The 22,308-nt window shown below is 49.2% G+C and overlaps 1 protein-coding gene across 6 annotated transcripts in view; it reads right to left on the bottom strand.

Moving 5' to 3' along the window:
• Positions 1-22,308, bottom strand: part of ASXL2 (ASXL transcriptional regulator 2) — a 133,444-nt gene that overhangs the window by 73,155 nt on the left and 37,981 nt on the right. For all 6 annotated transcript variants that reach the window (XR_014227660.1, XR_014227661.1, XR_014227662.1 and 3 more), the window contains one exon: positions 5,598-5,706. Coding sequence is in view for 3 of the 6 variants with exons in the window: in XM_082306884.1 (XP_082163010.1) it covers positions 5,598-5,706 (109 nt within the window). In the remaining 3 variants the exon portion in view is untranslated. The remainder of the gene's footprint in view (positions 1-5,597; positions 5,707-22,308) is intronic.

Raw genomic sequence — 22,308 nt, 5'->3', positions numbered from 1 at the left:
CTCTGAAATTAGAGCTGTGACTAATTTCCACAGGTAAGGACTCAAGGCGACACGAGTGTTAGCAATTTAATGAATTCCAGATTTCTTCCATCAGCAAGGTGAACTAACAGGTTCAGATATTCAACTGTGTTTTCGTCCTGCACTTTGGAAATAAAGTTCTTTGCACATTAGAAGTTACTTGTAAACCACAGTGGAAGAGAAGATACCACCAAAGGCAGGAAAAAAAAATCTTTCTGTTTTTATCAAGTGTCACCAAAGTTGACGATGATGAAGCTTGCGTATCCCCAGTGGTGACCCTCCCTTCACTAAACCTCCTTTATAGCTTAACCTTTGGGAAGATCATTTAGTCACCTGAGACGCAGTAATTACACATTTATCTATTTCAGTTTTTTCAGGATGTCTCTTTCAAAGTCTTCTGCCGAGAGAGGCTGGAGCCTGGGCGTGGGGCGCCTTCGCCTCCCGCCCGGTCGGGGGAACACACAAGCAGCTGGAGAGCCCGCGCTTCTTGGCTTTTCCCGACTTGGCATTTCTGGTGGAAGGAGTTGGGACGACGGAGCCAGACTCTTCTCAGTGGTGCCCAGGGAAAGGGCGAGAGGCAACAGGCACAAAGCGAAACACGTAAATTCTGCTTCCGTGTAAGGAAAGACTTCTTTACTGCAAGAACGATGAAACGCTGGAACAGGTTCCCAGAGAAGCTGGGCAGTCTCCGTCCTTGTAGGAATTCAAGATTAGACCATGACTGGACACGGTCCTGAGCTGCCCGCTCGTGTTGATCCTGCATTAAACAGTGGGCTGGACTAGACAGTCTCCAGAGGTCCCACCACCACCACCACCACCCCGCGACTCCAACCTCCCCTTGCTTCGCAGACGGCAGCCCCGTAGCTCACAAAGCCCGTGCAGCGCCAATGGCTCTCCTTCCAGCTGGGCCTCCTCCGACCAGCGAAAGGTTTTCACCAGTCGCTTCTGCGCTGCGGATCCCACGTTCTCTCGAAGTTTCCATGCCAGACATCAGTACAGGATCTCCATTAACATCGACTCCTGCACCTGCAGCTCACCCTACTGCAAGTTCTGCTTTCGAAGCAGAAGTGAACTCTGAACTGCAGAACCATCTTCTCTATACCATACTTCTTCTTCTTTCAGTAAGTGAACTTATTCCCTTTAGTGAACCACACCGAATAATCAAATAAAATTTGGTCTCTTAGCTATCAGTCCTATAAATGCATCTGGTAAGATGGCGTGCGCTGGTTTTAGTATCTGTGGTAAAAGTTGAACTAGACAGGCTTCTCCAAATATCACGTTAAAAATATTCCTCCAAACTGGAATCTTCCAGGCTGCTGGTGAACAGCAAATGTACCGCATACCGTGGAAAAACGCAGAGGTAAAATGCACAAGGGCGGAACTACAACACGATCATCCAAACAGGGACAGACGCTATTTTGTATTCAACACTAGCGATGAACCTGGGACCAACAGACCTGAAGATGGCAGGCAGAAACACACTTGGAAATCACCAGGCACGCAAACACCGTTGGGGTGAGAGGTCTATGCGACGGTCAATGAGCTGACGTACTGGACTTCCAAGCAACGCGCCTTGCAGCAGCTCGGCAGGGCTGGTGGTCGCTGGGATAAAGGCAAACCTCGGCGCAAGCAGGGGCCGCGCGGTTGCTGCCGTGCCATGGGACGGGGAGCTCAGGTGCTGCACCGAGAGCGAGCGCGGCGGAAGGAGGGGGACAAGGGAGCACCGGGAGCCGCTCCGCGTCCTTCCTCAGGCAAAGACGCCCCCAGCATTCCCACCCCGATGGCAGCGACGCAGAGGAATCCAAGACAGAAACAAGGGCATCCAGAAGTGAAAAAAGTCTAAGACAAATATACACAACATGTGCATGCCTCACACATCGGTTTTGTTTAGATTTTTCTATTTTACTTTTTACTTGCTTAATCTTTTCTCTCTCAACCTCCTGCCAAAATGACTCCAGTTTCTCAGCGTCAGCATACCAATTTTCAGTCCAAATCCTACAAGCGTACGTGGAAGGTCAGAGCATCAGCTTCACTAACGTTATCCAGTCATGGGTCTTTTCAATGCAAAGCACAGGGGGAAGCAATAAATAAAAATACACAGAAACACAAACTGGATAAGCAGGGGGTACCAGAGACAACGCTGAAGACCAAGAGGCTCCAGTCACTACCTGATGGGCCACCAGGACCCTCCAGATAGCTCCAGAGAGGGCCAACATGAGCTTTGTAAGTAATATGATGGGGAAGCAGAGGAAAATGAGGATTTGGGATACTGGGGGTGGGCTGAGGGATGAGGCAAAGCTTACAAAGGGAAGTTGAGGGGAGGGGGGCAGGGGAAGATCCAAGTGGGGGAACGAAACAAAATCACACCCCCAAAGCTCCCCCTGCACACGCAGCCTTCACAAACGGTGAAAAATACACGTTAGGAGGACCTCAAATACCAGAAGTGACCAGAAATTCAGCACTTTTGCTACAAGTATTTGAAGGTCGTGCTAATCTGTTTCGTTCTGTAGTACGTAGGAGTGCTGCTGGGACCGAGCAGACTGCTCAGGCTGTACGAGGAGCAACCAACACATCTTCACTAGGGCAAACACAGCTCACCTCGAGATTTAGGGTTGCCCCAGCAGAGCAGTGCTGGCTGATTTGGGGTGTTACACGTCCCTTCAGCAGCAGAGCAAGGCCGGAGCATCTAAGCATTCTTCAAGAGATTAAATGTTATTCTTTGCTTCCCCCTCCCCATGCAAAGCTCGGTTATTATCTCTAGACCGGTGAAACAGCCATTTCGGGATTCAGTTTCCTCTTGGTATCATCACAGCCAAGCACGAGTGTGCCTGAAGTTGTGCGCCCTCCACATCCATCCTGCTTGCTGCTGCCAAAAACACGCTGCACCTAGCAAAAGAGAAGCCTGTCCATCGGCTCAGGACCTGGCCTTAAACAAACCTTTGCAGCTTAGCTGAGAAAGCGGTCGTGTTTCTTGAGAACTGCAAACCGTGCCTGTGCGCTCTGCTTTGGGGCAGTGCCCGTTCGCCGCCGTGAGCCGACTCAGCACTGAGACACGGAGTGCTCGGTGCATTGCAAATCACTCCTGACTACTATAATTAGACACTGTTTGGGGAAAGGAGATGATTAGGTACTTGGAAACAAAGGGACAAAAAAGAGGAACAATAAAATCACGTTAATAAAAATTAATGTGAAATTTAGTTCAGTTGCTAGCTGCCATTAGGAATTTTCCTCTGGAGCATCTCCTGACAACCAGCGTTAAGCAAACACCTCCAGAAACAGCTAATCCTTTGAACATTATTTTGCAGAACTGACATACACCTCGGTTACGATTCTCTAACCTGTTTTACATATCTTTACCATCAAGTCTAACCAAAAAAGCAAAGGAAGATCCCAGCGGCCTACCAGTCTCCCTACTACTAAGTTCAATGACACCGCAATCCAGTTCGGTGAGCCAGCAAAAACGCAAGCGCAACTTTGCTTCGCTCACCAAACATTTTACCATAAGCGTTCTCTTTTAGGAAGTGCGATTTACTGGGCGCCTGGCTCTCCTCCTCTCCACGCGGTGTCACAACGCCTCGCTTGGGGAACGGTCAGCCCTGTTCTTCAAAGCTTTCTATTTCTGATTGCTGCCTAAGCCATCGTGCTTCGTCCATCGTGGATCCTCCAGAGGATTTCTCATCCAACACATCATCTTCACAATTCCCAGGCTCCTCCTGGCACTGCGCTGGGACTAAATGCGGCAAACGGGAGCTGGGACTGGAGCCGCAGGGCTCAACGTCTCCCTCTTTCCTGGCATTCTGGGTTTCTTGCTGCTCCGTGGAAGATGTCACCTCCGGACTACACCACCCCAGGGAAGGAAAGCCGACAACAAAACTGGCAAGCCTTTAGATAGGCAGGACACAATACGCCTTGGGAACAACTCCCCAGCTAGTCTAGCCTCCTATTTAATACAAATCATTACCTTTAATCAACTTACTCCTACACCGAGTTAAATAATATTGGAGTTTTGCTGAAGCTTAACGTTGGGAAATACAATCAGTCTTAACTCGCAGATCTCACGAGCAAAACAAACTGAACTACCACAGTAACCCCAACAGTCTGTTTTGCTGTTCAAATGCACACTTAAACTTGACTTTGCTGAGATTTAATCTCTAGACGCTGAGTTTGCCTATGATCCACCCCACTAACGATGTGCTCCCAAGCTTTCAAAAGGGACTTTTTTTTTTTTACATCTTGAATGATATTGTTCTTCTCTGCACCTTTTCAGCACAGCTTTGCCACATCATGACACAGAATTCACTGACAATGACTCAACTGCTTGTCTACTACCAGATCTAAATCTTTTCCCCGAGTCCTAATGTCCTGACAAAACACTGCTATCCCAGCCTGCATTTAGGGTCTGCCTTCTTTATTCCTAAAATGTAAAACTTTATACTTTTCTACAGTGAAACAAACGGAGCAAGATTAAGCCCAGTTTATCAGCAAACAGATAACTACTTTCCCTTCGTTGTTGGTTATATCTCTGGCAGTCCTTACCTTAAACGCACTCGTTATCAAAATGGTGGTTTATATACTTTCACTTAGATGCACTGAAACCAGGTCAACCTCTGCTTGGTACAACGATGCTCAAAGAAAGAAGTTTGCCAGATGTCTTGCAACGGCATTTTTGGGAGCTCTGAAGATGTTCTGCTCTGGTGGCACGTCAGCACCAACGCACTGCTCCCAGAGTGACGTCCTCTGTCGCCACGTTATATACAGGCACTCTAGGAACAACGTGCTTTCCCAGTTTACAGGGTGGAGGGAGGAGACAGCGAGAATGGGACTCAACTTAGCTACATTTTTGACAACGACAACGAGGACATCTTTTTCTGGGCAAGTCTTAGTTGATTTCCTTGGTAAACTAAATGGCACTTTTAAAACAGTTTCTCATATATTTTGAATATTTTAGGATGAGATGAATGTCATCTTAGAAGTTATTATTTCTCTCTATTGAGCACGGAGTGAGACGAGGAAAGCGGTCCCAGCAGACTCCTACACTGGAGAGGTCTATGTGTAGGGAGGGGAATCCTACCTTAGGGCACAGTCTTCAGAGTCAGATTTACAGAAAATCAAGAACAGTGTGACTGGGCTTCATTCTAGCAGTTTAACTGGGGAAAAAGGTTTCACATAAAGATTATTTTTCAATATGCCAATCAGATAAATCAAGGAATCTACACATTTTCCCTACAAGTGCTCCCCGCCTGCTAGCCATAGACTGAGGATAAGGTAATTTTTCATTTCTAGATACAAGCTGAGATCAGTGAAGATGAAGTTACCCTTTTAGGGCTAAAATTTCATTACAATTTTAATTACTCTTTCATTTCTGGGATAGAAACGAGAATAAAACCCAGAACCCTTCAGTTGTACTTTCAGCACACAAACACCAGACTTGGTGTTTGCATTTGGAGGGAAAGTTTACGCTACATTCATGCTATCGAGGAATGGTTCCCTCTTCAGGATTATCCTAATCCAACATGTTTTCAAATGGATAAAAAAGTCACCTGAGCATTCAAACAAGATTCCCCAGCCAGGCCACTTACCTTCAGCGTGTACACTCCCATGCGCCCCGGGACCTTATAGAAAATGCCCTCTTCCCCTCGGGAGTTTGTATGTAACATAGCATTCAGGCATGCAAGAGGAGAAGTCCCGCTGAAAACAAAAACACAAGGTTAATGTTTGAATGTACTCGGTCAGTGTTAATCTTCTGCTGGGAGACAATCACGGCCCCTCACCTGACCATCACGCATGCAGAGGCAGAAAGATTCCAGATCCAACTTCTATTCCCAAGGAGAATACAAGTTGAAGCTGCCGTAATAAGCAACAGTGAAACCCATCCCCGTACCCACGCTCCAGTTCCAGAAAAGAAAAAAAAGCAAACAAAAAAGCCCCCAAGTTCAGGCTCCCCAATGCTTCTTTGGCGAACATCAAATCCGCCACACGTTTTTAAAGCTCTAGATAGTCAACGTTGCTCATCTGAAATTCAGAGCAGATTTGTTGTGAGCTAACTGCTGACTGCAGCGATATTTAAAGTTTGGGGTTTTTTTAAAGAAAACCCACAGCATACTGAAATGGGAGTTGTGGGATAAGGAATGGAAACCAGTTATGCAATTTCCCCTGAAAAGAGTGGAGATCTTCGATCCCAGCCAGGAGAACCGAGAGAGAAGATCCATCTTTTCACCGCTGCTGGTGGGGGTTTCTTTGTTTGGTTTTTTTAAACCCATCCCGCTGTAGAGAGAAGCAGAATCAGGTGGGCACGGCAAGAGGGGTGGCTTCTGTTCCCGCTGCAGGGTCAGGCTGATCACACCCTCTACGAAACAGGGGTCCTTGCTCATAAAGCATATTCACCTCGAGCACAACCCCTGCACACAAATTAAGCCTGAGGATTTTGCCTCCCAACACCCTGTCACAAAGGCTGGAACCGGAACCATCAAATTGACTAAAATCCTAAATTTGTGACTGATTAACTGAAATCCCCGAGCAGGAGATACAGCTGTTTGTCTGCAGTAAGTTTTGCTATGAACATTCAAATAAACCTGCATCAAAAGCAGTGAAATAAGCTCATATAAATATAAGGTCAATAAATATTTTCCCTGGGAGGAAAGGGAAATAAAGGCGAGGATGAGCAGCCCTCCGACGGTTCAGGCAGGAGATGTGCACTCCAAGTTTGCCCAAGAGCAGCAAACCAGCTCAGCCGAGTTACTGATGTCCACGACAAGGAGAAGCCAACAGCCTGAAATAGGTCGCGCCTCCTTTGCCCCAGCACGTACAAGCCAACAGGTAGGAGACCCTACACGGATCAAGCTAACAGGTAGGAGACCCCACAAGGAGGACTGGCCTGGTGTGGCGGCTCACCAACCACAGGAGAAATACCATTAGAGTCATAGAATCAAAGAGTCATTAAGGTTGGAAAGGACCTCTGAGATCATGGAGTCCAACCGTTAGCCTAACTGCCTGGTCCACCTCTAAACCATGGCCCTAAGCACCACATCCACACATTTTTTGAACACTTCCAGGGACTGTGATTGCACCCCTGCCCCGGGCAGCCTGGGCCAGGCCCTGACAGCCCTTGGGGGGAAGAAGTTTTTCCCAATACCCAACCCAACCCTGCCCTGGCGCAGCTTGAGGCCGTTCCCTCTCGTCCCATCGCTTGTTCCTGGGGAGCAGAGACCGACCCCCCCGGCTCCAGCCTCCTTTCAGGCCGTTGCAGAGAGCGATGAGGGCTCCCCTCAGCCTCCTCTTCTCCAGGCTGAGCCCCCCCAGCTCCCCCAGCCGCTCCTCCCCAGCCTTGTGCTCCAGCCCCTGCCCCAGCCTCGCTGCCCTGCTCTGGCCACGCTCCAGCCCCTCCATGGCCGCCTTGGGGTGCGGGGCCCAGCGCTGAGCACAGCACTCGAGGGGCGGCCTCCCCAGTGCCCAGCGCAGGGGGACCATCCCTGCCCTGCTCCTGCTGGCCACACCGTTCCTGACACAAGCCAGGGTGCCCTGGGCCCTCTTGGCCACCTGGGCACCCTGCTGGCTCATGTCCAGCGGCTGTCGACCAGCACCCCCAGGCCCTTTCCCGCCGGGCAGCTCCCAGCCGCTCCTCCCCACGCCTGCAGCGGTGCCTGGGGTTGCTGTGCCCCCAGGGCAGGACCCGGCCCTGAGCCTTGCTGACCCTCACCCCGGGGCCTGGGCCCATCGCCCCGGCCTGGCCAGGGCCCTCTGCAGGGCCTCCTGCCCCCCAGCAGACCAACGCTCCCGCCCGACTGGGTGTCCCCTGCAACCAACGTTACGAGAGGAGGCCTAGTATTTCTGTTGCTAGACCCAGTCCCAGCTGTGCTGACTGCGGCGCAAATGTACAGCAAGACTGGTCCCCGTCGGAGGGATCGCGGCTGCCGGCAGGGAGCTGGCAGGGCACCGTGCCGGCCCCCCTGCCCACGGCATGGCAGACCGGGATCCCGCAGGCTGCTCGCTCCTCCAGCTGAGAAACAGGCTCAGAGGAGCACTCGGGCTCCTGTGGGAGCTCCGCGGTTGTACTGGGATGCCCCACAGCTCCGGCACAAGCCTGGGCAGGGGCGCACAGTCGTCTCCCACCAGCAGAGATCCCTGGGGGGTTGCAGCCCACAGTCGGAGCAGACGACCTCCTTCAAACCTACGTTACTCCATGCAAAGGGTCAGAAAACAGCCTCTACCTCATCTCTGCTCTGCAGGATCTTGTGCTTTCTGAGTTTTGCCAGCGCCATTTGTTAATAAATACTAGTGAAAACAGTGATGAGGAGGGAATTGTCTAAACCCCAGGCCAAAGCTCACCTGACCGCTCAGCCTGATGCTCAAGCAAAAACCAGCGGCGCTGCGGGAAGCCGCCGAGCCTGGGGCGTGCCAGGGACCACCCCCTCGCCCCGTTTTCCTTCTTACGTGGCAAAACTGAGTTTCGTTCAGGTGCTCTCACACCGACCCAGCGACTCCTCTGGCTAACAAATGTCTTTTGGAGAGGCAGCCAACCATGATACAACAGAGAAATCAGCAACGTGAGCATCTCGCCTTGATCCCTGCTGAGAGCTCGTGCCTGTCTTCAGACACGGCATGTCTAGGTTGGCATTCCAGCCAGAATCCCTACCACTGAATATGAGCTTCTCCTAAATACATTCGCACGCAGTTGCCAACCTCTCCTCATCACCTCCTCGGCTCCCCCCACCAAAACCAGCTCTCGGCTCACCACTCCCTGCCGCTCCCACGGCTTTTCCGTACACCTTCCCCAGCCGTGCAGCAACTCCGACACACGTGAACACCGCAACTGGAAGCAACTCTTCTCCCACCAGCTTCACCAAGGCTACGTGCTAACTTCACAAGGCTAATCCTCTTCTCCAGAAAGCCACAGGGCCTCCCTGGAAGCTATCATTCCGTGTGATTTCCTACAGCAACCCCAAATTCTTTCCAAAGGCGTTGCTCCCCAGGGTATACCCTTCCCTTCTTCACGTCTTTGCTCCTGGATGTGATTTCTGCATGCAAGCACTACGCAAGAACTGCACGCAAGTACATCTTATACAGGCCCAGCTGTAGCTGGCAGTATAAACAATATACCTGTCCTTCTCCCAGTGTTCATCATCATCCTTCCTATCACTGCATCAAGAAAATTATCATTTTACACTTCTTTCCAGATGACTAAGAGCGTGTTGAGCAGCACTGAGCACGCCGAAGCATTCCCACGTTCAGGAAGCTCTGGGGCAGCGAGCAGAGCTCTGCCACGTACCCGACCTTTAGCTCAGGCAGTACGCTCTTTTTAAAAACTCTATCAGAGCAGAATAGCAATGTTAAGCCAAGCGTCTAACAAAGTCTAGGCAGAGCTGCACTTTGGAAGCTCACCAAGGAACGAAGCCTTGGCAGGACCTATCTTTACAAAAGCTATACTGGTCTGGCACCTACGCTGCTCCGACTGAATTGATTCCATTGTTTAACAGCTTATCCACTATTTTTGCTTTATTTTTTTCTCATGTTTACCCATCTATAGTTACGTGTCTTCCTCTACAGGCTCTTCTAGAAAGCTGGCACAAATGTAACGCTATTCTAGCCTTTCATAAAGCTTACTGTGAAAAGTTTAGAAGGTAAAAATCAGTTGACAAGTCCTACCTAACCTTAAAAAAAAGGGGGGGGGGTGGTATTGAATCTGGGTATAAGATGCACGGTCTTCATGTCATATTGCATCCTTTCCGCCTCTGTGAGCGAGCACCCACGAGCACTCGAGCCCTTCCTACACCAGCCGTGCTGTTTTCATGGCTCCCAGGCAGTGTCCGCCCCCACGGCGGGGCAGGGCGGCAGTCAGCCTTCCCCACGGAGTCCCCGGCACGGCCGCAGAGCCGCAGGGTTACGTCAGCTGCCTAACCAGCAGCCTCCGGCTTCGCTCAGCCGGATCGAGATTTGACATACAAACCTCCGAACGGAAAACAACCGTACCCAAACCGATATTTGGAAACAAGGCGAGAGGCTCACCCCAGAAGGCCGATGGAGCCCTAACCAGCGGGGCTGTACTACACCTGCCTGCGTCCCAGGGGAGAGCGCTTGGGGCATCTTCCTTTGATAAAAGGTGTTGCTGCACGACTACAACCGCTGACCCACAGCTCTGAGTCTGCTAACAAATAAAGGTGCAGTGAGACTGTGGTTGTGCGTATTCGGAGATGAAACCTGTTCTCCTCCGAATGGAAAGATTTCATCCCTGGCTTGTTCTGTGCTGCCCCTTTGCTCAGAATCCCCCAAAATTCATTTAATGCTTTTCCCAACCACTTGCGTTTTGCACTCAGCCTACCTTTTGTTATTTGAAATGCAATAGCTGCCTAAAAATAGCCTTAGGAAGCAGATGTTACTATGCCATTTATTTTATTGCCCCCCCCCCTTTTTTTTTTTTTTAAATAACGACGGCCATCTCTGTTTGGCAGGAACACACACCAGATCATCGGCCGCGCCTGACAGTTCCCGTCATTCCACCTCAGAACCAGTAGTTCGAGAAGCGGCTGAGGTGAAAGACGGGTCCATCCTGACCCACGGTTTCACTTCAGTCCCTTCCCTCCCACCCCAATCCCTGCTGCGCGGCAGGCAGAGCCACAGCCAGTCTCCGAGACCGCTGACCACCAGCTTCCATTAACGCGACTGCTAAGGGACCAGTGCTTTTGGAGGTCTCAAAGCAGGATTCAGCCTTCAGAAAAGATTAAGTGGAGCTCAGCAAGACTACGACGTGACTGGTTCGTGACTGCCATGCTCCTTCACCTCCCCTTTTGGGAAGCTGCATGGGATCTGTAGGCATCAAGCCCCTGACTCGATTTCTAAAGCTTCTGAACTGAAACATTCTCCAGCTTTGTGATCACGGCCATCAATCACCCTGGGCTCCAGATAAGCCCAAGCTGTGGTTCTTGGCTTGAAGAGGGGGGGTTTGAGGTGCGGACGCACAAACCCGCTCGGTTTACAGGGGCAGGAATTGCATTGCTGCTTTTGAGGGCAGCCTCACCGCAGGCTGCTGTTCTACCAGCTATCTACAGCAAACTGGCTCACCGGCTTACTGCGGTACGGACAGACAGCGTGTGCCCAGCCATGGTGGAAGGAGAAAGAAGAAAGGCACATCCACCCTCATTAACATCAAATTCTCCCAAAGAAACCTGAACCGACGTTATCCCTTCTACCAGCTCCCCTCCGTCACCTTCCCACAGCTAACGCTCGGAAGCCAGGGGCTGCTTTGCCCCTCCTGCTCCCTCTCCACGTAGGGCTGCTGTCATTTATTTAATTAAGAATCTTCCAAAATGAGCAAAGACCAATTATTACTTTTCCCCTTGTTTTAAATTTCTCTGTTCTCACCGCCCGCCCTGTCTTCACCCAACATTAACGGCTGCTACAGAGAGGCGGCGGGCAGCAAAGGAATCTCACTCTTAGTTAAATGCGAGGTCAAAGGCTTTGTCCAGATGCTGGCAATGTGGCGGGAATGCGTACTGAAAGCACAGCCACCTCACACCCTGGCAGCGTAGGAACAGGGGCTGAATTTGAAGGCGAGCGGTGCAGCACCCTACAGCCCCTCCGCGGCTCCCTTCGATGCGGCACGGGGGGCGGGTTGCGGCTTTTGCTTTTGGAGACACGGGAAGGCTCCTGAATCACAACTGCATTTTTTTTCTGCTAATTCAGTTTGCAATGTTCTTATCTGGGATGCGATGCACACCGTTTGACAAAGCAGCGGGTACAACTCTAAACTCCGTTTTACGGCACCCAGCTACCAGTTTTTTACATAAGCCAAGGCACTCGAATTAAGGTGCTTCATCGAGACAGGGCACGCTCGGGATTTTACTGAACTGCTGGGGCTTCCCCCAAGAACTCGCTACTGTACGAAGAGTTAGGCATGGTGTTTCATTAAAATTAAAACATTATGTCCCACCCTGTATTTTTACAGCTAATTAAGCAGAGTTCCAGTGCTCATTACAGCAAGTTTTTCAACACAGATAAATATTTTTACATCACGCGTACTAACAAACTGTGTGAAAAACATCTTGTTTCCCATTAGGCTTACGCATACTTGAGAGGTACGGTAAGAATTAGTGAGCTGGCAGGTTTTGTGGAGAGCTGGTAGGGGTTCACAGCTCGGAAAAGCCGAGGAAAGCTTCAGCTTGAGCTGGTTCGTGCTGGTGCTGCTCCAGCCGCTGGTGAGCTGGGGTAGCTGCTGTCAGCTCCCGCTTTATTCCGTGCTTCAAGGCGGGGAAGAGCAAAATTTAAGTTTTCCAGCCCCTGCCTCCCTTGTAACTCAGCTTGTGCCAACGGGAGAGGGACTCCCCCCGCACCAGCTCCAGCTGCCTGGACTGTCTTCATCCTGAGTCTCATTTGTGCACTGAAAATAGATTACATGCCCAACCAAGATATTGTGACTTTATCCAACTGCCAAGTAATGCAAGCCGTTTTCAGATATATCCACGTATTTCAGTAGTTTATGTCAGTAATTAATTCTGTTTCACCAGGCCACTTTCCTGACAACAAAAGCATTTTCCTGATGAAAACAGGATAAATTCCTGATATAGAAAATAATTGACTCGGACATCCTCCACCTGCAGAAAGTTACTGGTGCCTCATCTAATGCTTCCAACAGGCATTTCTGACAAAAACCTCAGCAGAAGCATTCCTGCTGCTGTTCATCACACCGGCAGGAATACCGCTCCAAATGCAACCGGGGGAACAATCTGGGGCTCAGCCTCTAACAGCACGCCGCTGCTTTTTCCAGGCGATATTTTTCAGAATTTTATGTTTTAGGTGCAGGCGTACATGTGCAACATTTGTGCTTCTGTGAGTGGAAAGGATTTTTAGCTGTATTTTCATTTACGCGCTCACAGCAATGTATTATCTAAACTTTTTATTCCAATAGGGAATTAGCTGGCAGCTACAGCAAAAAAGCAAACCTATTTTAACTATCGTGATAATAAATGGGATGCTCACCGTCACCAGTTACCCAGTGCTCAGTGCCAGCCCACTGGCAAATAAACAGCACCCATGGGAAAATCAAGATAAATGTCCCTTTTTTTTTAATACTGGTTCACGTCTCAGCTGAGCAATACTTCTTGGGGCGGTTCAAATCAGAGCAGGTGCTTAGGCTGATAAATTCAGCTGATGCTAGCGGTCAATTATAGGATTTGCTCATTGAAATGAGCTTGTCTTAAAGTAAAAAAATATATTTGCAACAGTTTAGGAGATGCAAAGGTAACTACAACAACATTTACCAGGATTAGTTTGGTTTCCATAGTGTTACAAGTCCATACTGAAACTTCCCAGTTTTTACTTCTCAAAAAGGCAAAACCAGCACGGCCTTTCTGTAAATCTGCCAAAATGTGGGCAGCAAACTCAGCATAAACAGGACTCACGGTGCCGGTGCAAGGGTCGCAATCCAAGCTCTCGTGCCTAGGCCTAGGATCTTCTTCACTGCAACTGGGAAACACCGATTTGTTCACTGATTGACGTTTTAAATCATTTTCCTTTCCCATACCTCATGCATTATCCTCACTCGCAGTACACATCAGCTTGAGAAAAACTAGGGAGTAACGTATCCACCCATTCAAGGCTACCTTGATCAAAAGCAAAAGAAATGGTTTAAGCGCTGAGACAGGTTTTAAACCGCAGCATCAAAAATATTTTCATTTACAGGTTTGAGAGAGAGGTCCGATTCCAGCAAGTACCCACCAGTACTTACCAGGTGACCACTATTTAGCTACGCAGCCCCTTCGACAGCAGGGTCTTAAATGTACGTATTTTGTCAGCCAAAGGCGTGGTACTTTGTGAGCTGAAGCCCTTCAGGCCTGCAGCGTCGGGGCAAGTGTTACGTGCCTGGGAAGCGGCTCTTTTGGTTCCCAATTCAGTTCCCAACCGTTCTGCTCCTATCGCTGGGCTCACCAGTGCTGCTTTCCACTGAAACCGGTGGTTTAGTACTGATTCCCTTCCAACACCGACTTCCCAGTTAAAAACAACCAATTTAACAGATTTACTGGAACTTATAAACCTGTTTATACTTACAAACCTATGATGGCTACATAAACTATATTTTTTTACATTGTTGACTAAACTAGGGGTTTTGGTAGCTTCTGAATGTCTATTCTATTTTGAAAAGTAACATTTTTCATATCTGCACTTCCATTTCATCCATGAATGAGAAAATGGATCTCAAAGTGATCGACAGCAAGCGACAGTCCCTCTGCCTGCAGAATGGGCACATTCTTTGCCTATTTTATTGAATTCCTGAAAGGGCTAAAACAGTATAATAATAATTTTTGTAGCTAAGAGGGAGTTGTAAGGCCAGTCTATGGCATAAGAAATACATATTCTGAGCTCTCGCCCCTGAAAGAATTTCTCTAAGCCACTTAACGTTTCAAACGGACATGTACATACTGAATTTTCCTTCTGAGAATTGCCAAATTTAAGCCATCCTTAAACCACGGCATTTTAAACTTCACATTAAATGCAAAGCTTCTTTGGACTGAGCAGGAAAAAAGGGTTTTGAGAGTGGTAAACGTATGGAGGGTTAAGGTGAGGCCTCTGCTCGGAGCAGCTGCCTGTTGCAGGGGAGGAAGGAGGTGGAGCATCGCTGCCCGCAGCAGCATCCCTCCCGCAGCAGCATCGCTGCCCGCAGCTGCATCGCTGCCCGCAGCTGCAGCAGCATCCCTCCCGCAGCTGCATCGCTGTCCGCAGCAGCAGCAGCATCCCTCCCGCAGCAGCATCGCTGCCCGCAGCAGCAGCAGCATCCCTCCCGCAGCTGCATCGCTGCCCGCAGCAGCAGCAGCATCCCTCCCGCAGCTGCATCGCTGTCCGCAGCAGCAGCAGCATCCCTCCCGCAGCAGCATCGCTGCCCGCAGCAGCAGCAGCATCCCTCCCGCAGCAGCATCGCTGCCCGCAGCAGCAGCAGCATCCCTCCCGCAGCAGCATCGCTGCCCGCAGCAGCAGCAGCATCCCTCCCGCAGCAGCATCGCTGCCCGCAGCAGCAGCAGCATCCCTCCCACAGCAGCATCGCTGTCCGCAGCAGCAGCAGCATCCCTCCCGCAGCAGCATCGCTGCCTGCAGCAGCAGCAGCATCCCTCCCACAGCAGCATCCCTCCCGCCAGCCCGGCTCCCGGCCCCTCAGGGACCGAGCTGACTTGTTCGAATTTGCAAACAAAGCGTGACCAAATCATTTTTGTTCAGTCACATGCGGACAGGACACTGGATTGAAATTTTTCCATCCTGTGGTATTTGAACTTAAAAACCTTGCCCTCAGAGCACCACGCGAGGTGTATCTATCTATCAAAAGGTTACTTTATATTAAGGCTCCATTTTTAATTTGCTTAGCAGAGCATACAGTGTTTCTCCATGCGTGCACAACAGCACGGTCTTCAGCGTGGTGGATGCGGCCCATCTCCTGCCGCAGGACCCCCTCCAGAGCGGGGCCACCACCCTGGGGCTCCAGGGCTCCCGCGGACGAGGAGCATCTGCTGATGCTGCTGGGCACCCACACCACTCCCAACTCACTGGTCTCCCACCAGCTGGGTGCCGTAGCACCCAGCAACCTCGATACCAGGGAGGAGTTAGTTACTGCCTTCGGCTCTAAATGGAAGCTCAAGATAAAGTGCACCCAACGGCGAGCGCCTTCATTTCACATCGTCACCGCACGTCGATGTAACTGGATAAAGACGCCCAAATGCACTGGACTGAGTTCAAGGGTGAGGGTTTTTCCCATCTCGTTCTTTCGAGCATCCCCTTCTTCCCCACTTTCCATGTCAATCAGACATTCACACAAACAGCTTTTTGTTTATTAGTATATTAAAATATGACAGTTTTAAAAAACAATAGTTTCAGATCTACGGAAGTGTCAGAGCAGAGAGATATTGTAAGCAGACACCACTGTACCAACTTCAAGCTTGTTAAACAAATTTATGATTTAGAAAAGCAGCTTATTTTACGTGTTAAATTTTGCTTCACCCACTATGCAGTGCCAAATATCCCCGAGACAAAAGATGCACAAAAATACATCATGCAAATCAAGCACCCCCCTCCCCACAAATTCAGGTGTGCAGACAGCAGGGTTAATTCGTAAGACACCAAGCATCCACATGCTGTTAGCCTGACATTTTCCACAGACTTTACAAACATTAAGATCGCAAGTTTGCATCGCACGGAAGCGCTAATGCAAACGGCATGCAGGGAAGGCAGGTTAAGGTAACAGAAGCATGAACACCAGGTATACTACCATTGCTTGGTTTCTAAGTCTGTGTGAAACAAGCGGTTGCTCTTTTAATTAAGGCTTTTGCAGCTTGCGTTAATAGAGAAGAGTAGCTTTAGAACAATCAGCAGTGGTTCTTACCTTCTGGAGTTGGAGTGCAACCCAAAAAAAGGAGAGAAACACCCCTTTAAAAACTTGAGCAAAACAATCGTCTGATCATTAATCCGAACCCTCCCCCCATCCACCAGAACCAAATTTTAGAAGTTTCGGGCAGATCTAAGACCAGGTTATATCAAACAGACACGGGGGAGGAAGCTGGAGACCGGTCAGATTTTTTCAGTGTGTTTTCAAAGAAGCTGGCACCCAGCTCCCAACCCCGGGCAACTCCCAGCTGCGTTATTTTCCACCTTCACCAGTTAACGAGCTTTTCAGAGAAGCCAGGTGGACCCCTTGGAAATCTCACATGCAGACAGACAGCGGAATAGGAACTCACTTATTCTTTCAGGCACCCTCAGCACGACTCACAGCTCACAACTCTGGGTAGAACAGCAGCCCTGCAACCCAGAGGAGCGAGACAGGCTGCTACCAGTTTAATGAAGCCAATAGCTATGGTGCAGGAATGAGCACGCACTGCTTCATCACCTCCATGGGTAACCCACGGTCTCGCCAAGTCATTAATAATGCAAGCGAATACACCACTGGCCTCATTTAAATATTTCCACAGTAGTGGGGCTGGGGGCAGGTGAAACGTTTCATGCTATAAAGCCAATTTTAACACACCAGCACTTGATGTTCGTGGGAATTTGTGCAAGATCAAAACAGCGGGAGTGCAGCGGGCGATCGCAGCGAGCTCAGGTGGAGCCGCGCTCGGACCATAGCGTACCAGAGGGCACAGGAGGCACCCGTGGATGAAGGTCCGCCTGGAGGACACTGCAAAGCTCTTCGGCACACACTGAAGTTGGGCTTTATTTAGGGCTTTAATTAATGGTCTGTCATGACAACTGAATCTGACCTGCGGGAACATCGGTAGGCTCTGATGGCGTACGCCGAGTCCTGGATGAGATTAAAAACCCTTGCAGAAGAGGTCTGACCTTCTTAGACGTGGTTTGCAGGTGTAAGCAATACCTTCAGGTTTACAGCACTTTATTTGCTCCACCTTAACAGTATCCGCAGATAAGATACTTGTTCGTGTGCCATTCACATCCTTGAGGGACTACGCAGAAACTAGCATTTTCTGATTTTAGAGGAGTTCACATAGAAGAACCTTCCTCTAAGGCTTCTGGGGCACAGAGTTAAAATTTCAAAGTTTTTGGGTTCCCCCCCTTTGTATTTCTCCTACAGAACCACGAGCCAGTTCATACTCAAGAGAAGTCCTAAATCTAGGTATTTTTTGAGACCTCAGCTCTAGTGTTTTCTAGAAGAGAGAGTCAACCTGTTAGACTCCTGCAGTGACCGTCAGTAGAGTATTACACCCCACATTCCTCCTTGCAACAGCTAATATACTCTTTCACACGATGAAAAACGATGCCTAATTTTCTTTCGAGGAGACAGCAAAAACTGCTAGTACTGCAGTCTCAGGTAAGATTAGAGAAGTGGAATATTTTGTTAGTTATGGATTTGATACCTTTATATACGGGATATAAGAAGAGTCACCTAGTCAGAGTGTCTCCTACATATCACAAATATATTTAACACTCCCTGCTACGGTAACGACATGATCTTTCTCTATAACCATTCTCTTTCAACTATTATTTTTCAAACCAACATTTTCCCCTACATGTATTATTTATGGCACCCACTAACTTGTCTCCGTGTTTTTGCACAGACACCGAGTGGTACAGAAACCTGTGGCTACCTCCACTTTGAGTTGAATTAACGCTAACGAAGCAGACCAGAAACAGGCCCTGGGAGGGTCTGCCAGCCCCGCGGCGGCCCTCAAGATCAGCTTTTCATTCTGTGGTCTACGGGGAAACCAAGCAGGATCCCGCTATCTGCTGATGCTGAACCAAGAGACAAGGCGGCCTGCAGCGGGTGGTGTTCAAGGGGCAGAAGTTGCATCTCCAGCTTTTCCTCACTTCAGGAATAGCCCTGGTAGGGAACCCCTGCCTGCTTCAGGGCAGAAAATCCCGAACAACGGGATAGTCACAAGCGTCCAGAAGAGACACTCACCAAACATACCGCTAACCTCGTTAAATATTAATCTGTAACTGTCACTGTGACTAATACTTGACAGCCGTTGGACCAAAAATAGCTTTAACCTGCACTTTACACCAGAGACTTTACACACAAATTCCACGCAGATACAAAGACAACACGAAGGTCTCAAAGAGAATACCATGTTCTGGTGGTCCTCAGTTAAAAATGTAAGTAGATGACTGTTTATCTTCTCCAGAAAAAGCCAAATCCAACTTTCAGCTAACTAAAGGGGGAAAACAAAAACAAAACCACAAGAACTTACTGCAGCAGCATTTACTGGCCTTTGCTGCTGCCAGCCCCTTCTCCTGAAGGCTCACAGTAAGGAACAGAGCAAAGCTGAAGAAGAGTCTCACAAATAAAATGTGCATGCCTGTAAGGCTGGCCCTAGGGCACCCGCTTCCAACAAATTCCCCTTTCCCATCAGGAAAACATTGGGAAAGAGCCCCAGAATGCCAGCGGTGAGTAAGAAGTCCTGCACATGACAACCCCAAGAGGTTTGTAATACTTTTATGGACATTTTATAATACCCATCTTCCAGCAGAATGAAAAAAATCTAACGAGATAGAGAGATTTGAGGTAACCCAGCCCTGGTGGTTCTTAAATACGAAGCGCAGGTGTCCCTGTCCTATCCTCGCCATACACACTCAACATTGTCTATATGAAATCCATAAAACGTGAACTCAAGGCGTTCCAACTCATTTGAAGAGTACTTTTAAAGAAGCTGTGGATTAAAGAACGTGTAAAGTTATTTAAATGTTTGTCAGCTGACGGCTTCAGCTAGCAACAGCGCCTTCCAAGCCCGCTCCTAATTTGCAACTGCACACCTTGAGCGGGGGGAAACCAAAGCTGGTTTGTGCTAAGAGCGTGACCTGTTTGACACACTGTACCCCAGCGGCAGGAACTAGAGGCAGCCCTTCCAACTGTACTCCCTATCCACAAATAAGCCTATAAGGCTTCGAGGTATGGAAGTGACTCTCAGTCGTACAAGAGGCACCAAAGCCAAAAGGCCACTTTGCTAAGGAACACGAGGCTGGGAGCCACGGCTTATAGAGTCACTTAGATGGGGAGGCACCTCTGGAGGTCACCAGTCCAACCTCCAGCTCAAAGCAGGAGCAACTCAATCAGGTGTCTCAGGGCTTTGTCCAGTCCAACTCTAAATAAACACCTCCAGAAGCAGGGGTCACACAACCCTCTCTGGTCCTGCTCTGGTGTTTTATCACCCTTATGGTGAAAAGATTTTTCCCCTCATATTCTCATCAGAATTTCCCATCTCGCAACTCGGTTCGTTGCCTCTCAGTCCACCACTGTGCACCTCCATGAAGGGTCTGGCTCCGTTTTATAGAAGCTATCGATAGAAGTGAATGCTCACCAGAGATGCCAACCACCAGATTATGAAAAGCAGTTTTGGATATATCAACTTTTAAATGTACTGTCACACAAAGAGCTCAAGCAGCAGTTTCCTGGTGTGGTTACCTATGGGCTGCCAAAGCAATGCGTGGTTTCCATACTCTAGACCAGCCTACACAGAAAAGTGGGTTTTTGGCAAACATTGTGTTACCTGACCTCCTCGCTGTGGGATGCCACAGCTATCACCAGGCAAATCTGATCATACGTATTATTTTAAGAAGCTATAAAAAGCTTTACTTGAATGAATTAACACTGTAAACAAACCAAGCGTGCCTGGTCTGCTGCCTGCCAGCCCTCGATGGCTGGAAGGACAACTCCGTCCAGCATCGCCCCCGACGGGGTCCCGCAGCACAGGGCGGGCGAGGGGCCGTGACACCTAGGCGTCAGTGCTCTCACCAAAATAATTCATCAGGTCCTCAAAGCAGACAGAGGCCTTTAGGGAAGACTACACAGGCACAGGTAACGAACTGAAAAGAGCTGCCTAGAAGATTTTTCCCTGCAGTTGCCTTGAGGACAAGTCCTCCAGCGTAGAGCGCTTGCTGCCCACGCCTCCCAACATCTCCTGTACAGAGCACCGGCTGGTCAACACAACGCATGTGCAGAAAAGCCTGCCCATACGACATGAAGATGCTACATATTCCAGTCTCTGCCACTAGAAAAAAATTTATTGGTGTGCTTAATTTGTATTCAAGAAGCTACGCGGTTAGCCAAGGTCAGAGAACGCTATAGGAACCCAAGCGTCCTCTCGAGGATGCTTTGCTGTAGGGCCATGCTAAAGCACCTCTGGCAGGTCCTTCCAGCTGTTCCCACCGCCTCTACCCCACTCCCGCCAGGCTCCCTACACACCAGTGGCAGAAAAATAAGCTTCAAATCAGCTCTCTCACTTCAGCACGTTATTTCCCAGTTTCCCAGCTTCCTGCTGTCACGGGGAATCAGGAGGCAGCGCAAGCGAGCGGAAAACGCGAGCCTGCAGCAGGTCCCGTCACCACCTCAAGCCCCTTCCCCTCTCAGGTCCTGCCTGACTAGGGATTTTTCAGCCACAAGCCCAGATGATCAGAGGACACTGAGGAAACACTAAAGATGAGCTCATCAGCACGTCAAGTGGCCTGAAGCCATTTTAAGAGCAATACCATGAAGGTTGCTTTGACCTACACCGATTTCCTTCATCAAAATTTGAGCTCTCAGTAACAGTTAGCTCATCAGTAAAAATACCTCTTATTCAATATACAATTTCAAGTTGCCAATGCACAGATAGTCATTAAAAGGAGACAGCAAGCAGACTACACAGCAAGAAGTCGTCTCCTTGGTATTTTCCCATCGACAACAAGGATGAAGGCAAAACTCTGGACGTGCTTACTCCACAAGAAATTATCAAATAGACTATCAAATATTCTGCCAAGATAATTCTGTGTATTAGTCAAGCATGTCTAAAAGGTAGACAATGGCCTATATATGTTCCTCAACTATAAGGTCATGACCAGAATCAGACTGAGCTGATGAAAATTCTTCATTTCTTGAAAGCAAATAGAAGTGTCCAGAGCCACTACAGAGTTTGCTGAAGGATTCAGTCTACACTTAACGTCCTCTGGACTTGTAAAAACACTGAAGAATTGGAGAACCTACAGAGGAAGCGAGTTCTCATAAGATCTGCTTTTTGGGAGGTGTAACTGCATTAGTGGACTCAAATCCAAGATTTGCAGTCTCACGGCAGACTCAGACCAGCAAATCTTCATGCTGTTTTGTACAGCTGCCCTTCCAGGCAGGGGGGAGAGCACGGCTCGGGCTCCACGCGCACCACAGCCAGCCAGCAGCAAGAGCAAGAGGCTTGCCTGCTATCTGCCAGACGCAGGATGCATCTCTCTTCCCTGGTTGGATAGTCTCAGTTTTCCCATTTCCTAATATTTTTTAAGATAGAGAAATGAGAAATATATTTTTCACTGGTTATCAATTTAATTCTCTCCACCTAGATGAGATTTTTTTTTATCCCTGGGAGAGCTGGAGTGCTGTGATGGATGGCTAAACTCTTCAGAAGGGAAAGGCAAGGAAGGAGAGGTGGGGGGGGAGCCCTGCATGTTGGGGAGTGGTTTGATTGTCTAGAGCTTAATGATGGTGACGATAGGGTTTTGAGTAAGAATCAGGGGGAAGGCCAACAAGGCAGGTATCATGGTGGGAATCTGTTACAGACCACCCAACCAGGATGAAGAGGCAGATGAAATATTCTATAAGCAGCTGGGAGAATCCTCACGATCACTAGCCCTTGTTCTCGTGGGGGACTTCAACTTACCAGATGTCTGCTGGAAATACAACACAGCGGAGAGGAAACGGTCTCGGAGGGTCCTGGAGCACATGGAAGAGACCTTCCTGACACAGCTGGTGAGGGAGCCAGCTAGGGAAGGCACCCGATGGACCTCTTGTTTGCGACCAGAGAAGGCCTGGTGGGTGATGTGATGGTTGGAGGCCGTCTTGGGCATAGG

The sequence above is a fragment of the Platalea leucorodia genome (genome assembly GCF_965183815.1).
Source record: "Platalea leucorodia genome assembly, chromosome: 3".
NCBI lineage: Eukaryota > Metazoa > Chordata > Aves > Pelecaniformes > Threskiornithidae > Platalea > Platalea leucorodia.
This window is presented reverse-complemented; position numbering and strand designations above follow the sequence as displayed.